This window comes from Mercenaria mercenaria, chromosome 16 (genome assembly GCF_021730395.1).
Source record: "Mercenaria mercenaria strain notata chromosome 16, MADL_Memer_1, whole genome shotgun sequence".
NCBI lineage: Eukaryota > Metazoa > Mollusca > Bivalvia > Venerida > Veneridae > Mercenaria > Mercenaria mercenaria.
In genome coordinates this window covers 49966028-49972027 of record NC_069376.1, presented here as the reverse complement: position 1 = coordinate 49972027, position 6000 = coordinate 49966028, and the positions used below count along the sequence as shown (strand labels likewise).

Here is a 6000-nt window from a genome sequence, read left to right as displayed (position 1 = left end):
GGGTGCGCATAATATACAGGTATAGACAATTTTCTAACTTCAAAACAAGTTTGTTACCGATGTCCGCCATTTTTGTAAAGGGAAACTACTCCCCGCGCTTACTGTCACCGCTAAAATCTAAGATTGCCGTTATGTTCCGTAAATGATCGATGGTTTATTTTTCTTTCAAACAAAATTAATTTCATATAAATTTAAAAGTATTTTGATGAAAGAAATGTTTATAAATCACAAAAATTATGATACTAATTAAAGATTGAGAATTATCTTTAACCGAGATCAAACTGTGAACAACATAATTGACACGAGGTGACACGTTAATTGCCGGTAAGTATTGGCTATTTGTTTGTGACAAAAAGATCAAAATGAGCTATTATTATGATTGCCACATTTCTGGCGTCGTCAATAGTACTGTAAACGCTCTAGAGGTCACAATCTCTTCCCAGTCATAATCATTATTCGGAAAATTTGTCGGAATGTTACCCTCAATAAAATATTTGAGAATTTGAAACTTGGTTATCTACGGTAAATTATTATACCACCTGTTCAAATAATAGAAAAAATGTTTTAATATTCTTGAGGCCTTATTTTCTTCTTGATCTTCATAAAACTTCGCCACAATATTTGTCTCTATGAAATCTAGATCACATTCGAGATGTATGGGGTCAAAGATAAGTCATTAGGTCAAATAATAAGAAAACTTTGTTTACACACAAGAGGCCACATTTTCGACCTGTTCTTGATAAAACTATGTCAAAATGTTTGACTGTACGGAAAGTTGGTCAAATACAAATCTGGACTATATTTCATCGAAAACTAAGACACTAGGTCAAATTACAGAAAATGAAACTTGTTGGCACTCTAAAGGCCACAATTACTACTTGATGATCTTCATAAATCGTTGTCCGATGTTTGCCTCAATGAAATCTAGATGAAGGTCGAAGCTGGTGTATATTAGGTCGATAACTATATAACTAGGTCAATAAAACATGCAAGAAGCTTATGTTTATAATGTTATTTTTATCTACCGACAATAAATAAATATTGACTTGACTTGACTTGACTAGAAGATCCTTTGGAAGCATAGAATACAACCAAGCAGAATAATATGAGACACGGTTTGGTTGAGTCTGTTCATGAGAGGTAATGGAATGTACAACTTTCACGCCCCCTATATCTTGAAAGAATGCATATTTAGTTTTGCATGTTATCCATATTCTTGTAAATATTTCCAGAAGTAACTCCAACGTTGTCAAGTGCTATTCGTCTGTCCGTCCCGTTATAACCATGCCATCCAGGATGCACTGAACGCCGTCTATACCTAGCAAGATTTTATCCATGGTAAGTCGCCAAATCGCAGGTGCTGACGATACCCCATAAACTAACCTATCCATCAAATAAACCCTTTATGAGTATTAAGTGTTAGTCTTAAATCCAGTTTTGTGAATACCCGACTATTCAATAAATTCGCAAACATGTCCTGTATATTTGGAAGTGGGTATTTGTCAACAGATATCTCCTGATTGACAGACACTTTAAAGTCTCCGCAAATTCTCACATCTTGGCTTGACAACTCGAACAATTTGTGATGTCCATTCGGAAGTGTTCACTTTTGAAATAATTACTTGTGCCTCTAGCATGTCCAGTTCTTTCTCAATTTTAGGTTTTTATGAATACGGCACTGGTCTAGCTTTAATGAATTTCCGCGTGGCAATTTTTTTTAGCGATATGGTAGCTTGCATACCTTTAATTAACTTTACCTATACTCTCAGAAAACATTGGGTCGTAATGCTTCAGTATGTCGTTTAAACGACTCTGTATTGTTTGATTGTCAACAGCATTTACCTGAACAATATTTTTCCAAACAAGCGTAATATGATGTAACAAGTCTCTGCCAAACAAAGCTGGACAGTTGCCTTTAACAACACAAATCTTCATTATCTTTGATTGCCTATTGTACTTGACATTTACCGATTTCGTACCTGCCTGCTTAATTTGCTCTTCGGAATACGTTTTCAACACTGAAGTAGGTTTGTCCAATTTCGCGTTTCCAAAATATTTTCGGAATTCGTATATGTACATAAGAAATACAGCAGATCCTGTGTCAAGTTCCATCAGGACAGGTTTGCCGTCAATTTCCGGTGTAATCCATATTTTATTATCCTATCTTCCGTAACTGAATTGACAAATAATATGTCACTTTCATCATAACCAACCAAAATGACGCTCGACGGGTTAGCTTATTCAATTTGTACATACTTTTTATGTGTCTCGTTTTCTTGCAAATGAACACAGTTTGTTTTTATAAAAACGTTTGCTTCCCTGGTGATTACTCTCACCACAGTGCTTACACGGATCAAACATTGGTATACTTTGTTTTGTTTTCTCAGTCTTTTTCGGTTAGCCCGGAAATTTCTTTAATTTGACAGTCTTATGTACATGGTCAACGGTCGTACGTAACTCAGAAGCGTCCTTTGTGGCAGTTTCCATTGCAACGGTTTCCTCTACGGCCTTTTGTAATGTCAGATTACTTTTTGATAATAATCTCTTTTGTGTGTTTTCATCCTTTAGACCACACACGAATCTGTCACGTAGTGTTCCGTTTAAGGTTTCCCCGAATTCACAATGTTTGGATAATTACCTTAAAGTCTTCATGTACTCATTTACGCTTTCGGATGTTCCTCCGTTTCTTTTATGAAAACGAAACATTTCAGCAATAATCAACGGCTTCGGTGCCAAGTGATCTTTTAAGAGTTTAAACAAGTGATCGTAACTTTTGTCCGATGGTTTCTCTGGCGCACACAAGTTGCGCAACAGACTATAAGTTTTCCCTCCATTAAAAGTTGATAATATAGATACCCTTTTTTCATCTTCAGTGTTATTGACATTAAAGTACTGTACGAGCCTCTCTTCATACGAAATCCATGAGTCCACATTTTCATCATATGGTTCGAATTTGACACTATATCCAGCCATTTTTACACTAAGAATTAACACACAGTTTACATGTTAGTAATGGGTTAAATCCATGAAATGTAAAAAATCACACATATCCTCGCTGGTCACCAATTTGTTGTGTATTAATATGAGAGACAAACACTGCATTGTTTTACTTATAGTTTTAAATATATATATAGCATATAAACTCAATAAGATACAATCCTGAATTACTCACTATATGGTTAACAATATTACAATATACCTGATGTAGCACTTTAGCTATGCCATAAAGGTGTGGTTTTATGTGTCTATTATACATGATATATAACATGGTCTACCATGTTAAAATTTTTTGTCAGACTAAGGCTTTTAATTTTTGTGGAGTAATGAAAATGTTACAAATGCACAAGTCTGTACATTCATACAAAGAATATATGATTTGCAACAATGGTGTGCAGAAATTATTACCTTTTCTAAACTGGACAGTTACAATGCATTTAAAATTGAATTTATTCAAGAAACATATCCAGTTTATGTTAATATTGTGAAACATCATATAACATTATCAAGGTTTAGATGTTCCTCAAATAAAGTAGCTAATGAAGAGGGTAGGTTTAGAAATATTGAAGGAAGCCAACGTTTTTGTTCAAATGTAATACGAATCAAGTTGAAACAAAGTATCATTTTTCATTAGTTTGCCCTTTTTACAATGACTTGAGAAAAAAATGTTTACCAAGATATTATTGTACTTGTCCTAATATCAACAAATTCAAACAATATGCAGGATCACATGCCATGAATATCCTACCACTTTAGATTTCATACAGTTTGCCGGGTTTTAGTGATGAATATAGCCAGTCTATCCCTCTGATCCATGACACTCCGTGCAAAGCATGGTTGCAAATTCATTCCGTGCAAAGCATGGTTGTAAATTATCTAAATACATGTACACTGCTGACTAGCGTACAAATTAAACCAACTACTATGCCCCAACGATAACTTGATATTTACAAACATGACTATAAATAGATTAAAATGGAACATAGGGAATTCAACATTTTCCTAAAATGTTACAATCTAAATATTTCCAGTTTATTACACAACAAAGATGATATTGATTAAATGCATGCACGTAGCCATGCAAATAATGAACTTACTAGTGTGTTATATAAAGACATATATACAAATACAAGTATGCCCACAGGCAGAATGTCGAGCCCACCAGCACATTTGACCTCTAAGTGCAACCTTGACCTTTGACCTAAGGACCTGCTTCTTACGCATGACACTCCGTCTTATAATGGTGAACATTCATGCCAAGTTACATCAAAATCCTACCATGCCTGAAGGAGAAATGCTCCGGACAAACTTCAATTTGACCTTTGAGATAGGAACATGGAGTTTGCGCATGACACGCATTCTCATTGAGTTAAATATTAATGCGAACTTTAAACAAGATTGGTCCATGCATGTCAAAGTTATGGTCCGGACAAAATCGGACAGACGCACGCACGCACATACACTGAAAGTGGCGACTATATCGAGCTCACCGCAAGCGTGCTCGACAATAAACCATCAAAGAAAGAAACAAAAATACGGAAGCAAAAAAGAAAACGAAAAGGAAAAACAAAAACAAAATTCTGAAAAAAAAAACAACAAAAAACAAACCCTCGTGAGGATTCGAACCCACAAAATGATCTGCTTACACCCAATTATTGTCTGCATTTTATCCCACTGAGCTATGTTGCCATATACTTTTACTGGATATTTGAAATGAAAGAAATACTAATATTTGCTTGTCAAGTAATGTGCAAGTATTATGAATGGTTATTTCATCAGTTATCATGAATTAGACTCGTCCTCGCGTTTCGGCGGGAAACACGTTATCATTGGGGATTAGTATCAGTCAAATCGAGTCTGCAATATTTACTATTTGTTTTGTCCTCGTTGCTTCTGAGGAAACTATTTTTCAGATTTTGTTAGGGCCTAATATATTATGTTGTTATTAAGTGATTAAGTAAATATCAATATCTATTAAAATAAAAAAAAAAAAAAAAAAAAAAAAAAAAAAACATTAGATAAATTTAGGATTTTATTTAATGATAACATCCTTACATCATTTAAATATGTTTCAGCAAATAACTTTTTATTTACACTACAGTATGTTCTTTGATTTTAATGCCGACCGTAACTTTGTAAATTCTTGTCCGTGCTGTAATTCTGTCATCCATGAGAATAGTTTGGCATAAATATATTAACCTTAATGAGACGACGTTTCATGTGTAACACTCAGACCCCTTTCTACAAGGTCAAGGTCACACTTAGAAGTCAAACAGTCTCTTTTGTGTCCGGATCGTAACTTTGCCATTCATCAAGAGGTTTTAAAAGTACTTAGCATAAATGCTTATCAAAATGAGAACCCTAGCTCCAAGGTCAAGGTGTTAACAGGGTTATTTTTGTGTCCGGTCCATATTTCTGCTATCCATTGAGGGATTTTGAAATATCTTGGCATAAATGGTAACTATAATCAGACAATGTGTCACGCGCAAGACCCAGATCCCTTGCTCCAAAGTTAGTGTCATATTTAGAAGTCATATCATAATAGATCTTTACGTGTCCGATATATAACTCTGTTATCTATGAGGGGGTTTTGAAACAACTTGGCATAAATGTTTACCATAAGGAGGCAATGTGTTACGCGCAAGACCCAGACCACTAGCTCCAAGATCAAGTTTACACTTAGAAGTCAAGTGAAAGGTTAAGATCCGATTCGTAACTCTGTCATTTATAAATCATGTTACAATCTAAATATTTTAAGATTTTGTACCAATTGCAAATTAGCTCAGTGGTAAAGCATACAGTCCATGTTAAACAAATCTTTTACCGTGTGGGTTCGAAACTCACCATCGAAATTATTTTTTTTCTCCTAAACATTTAGATTCCTTCATGAACTATGTGACAACACTATCATAAGCCGATATGGCAGGTCAGAAAAGTTTACCATTATATCAAAGATGATATTGACTAAATGCATGCATTTAAGCCATGCAAATAATAAACATA

At 34.5% G+C, this 6000-nt stretch overlaps 1 protein-coding gene across 1 annotated transcript in view; it reads right to left on the bottom strand.

Annotated features, from left to right (window-relative positions):
- Window positions 1-1743: 1743 nt before the first annotated feature.
- LOC128549335 (uncharacterized) overlaps window positions 1744-6000 on the bottom strand; it is a 31980-nt gene continuing 27723 nt past the window's right edge. Inside the window, exon 5 of the mRNA XM_053525935.1 lies at window positions 1744-1842. Within this exon, the coding sequence (XP_053381910.1) occupies window positions 1744-1842 (99 nt within the window). The remainder of the gene's footprint in view (window positions 1843-6000) is intronic.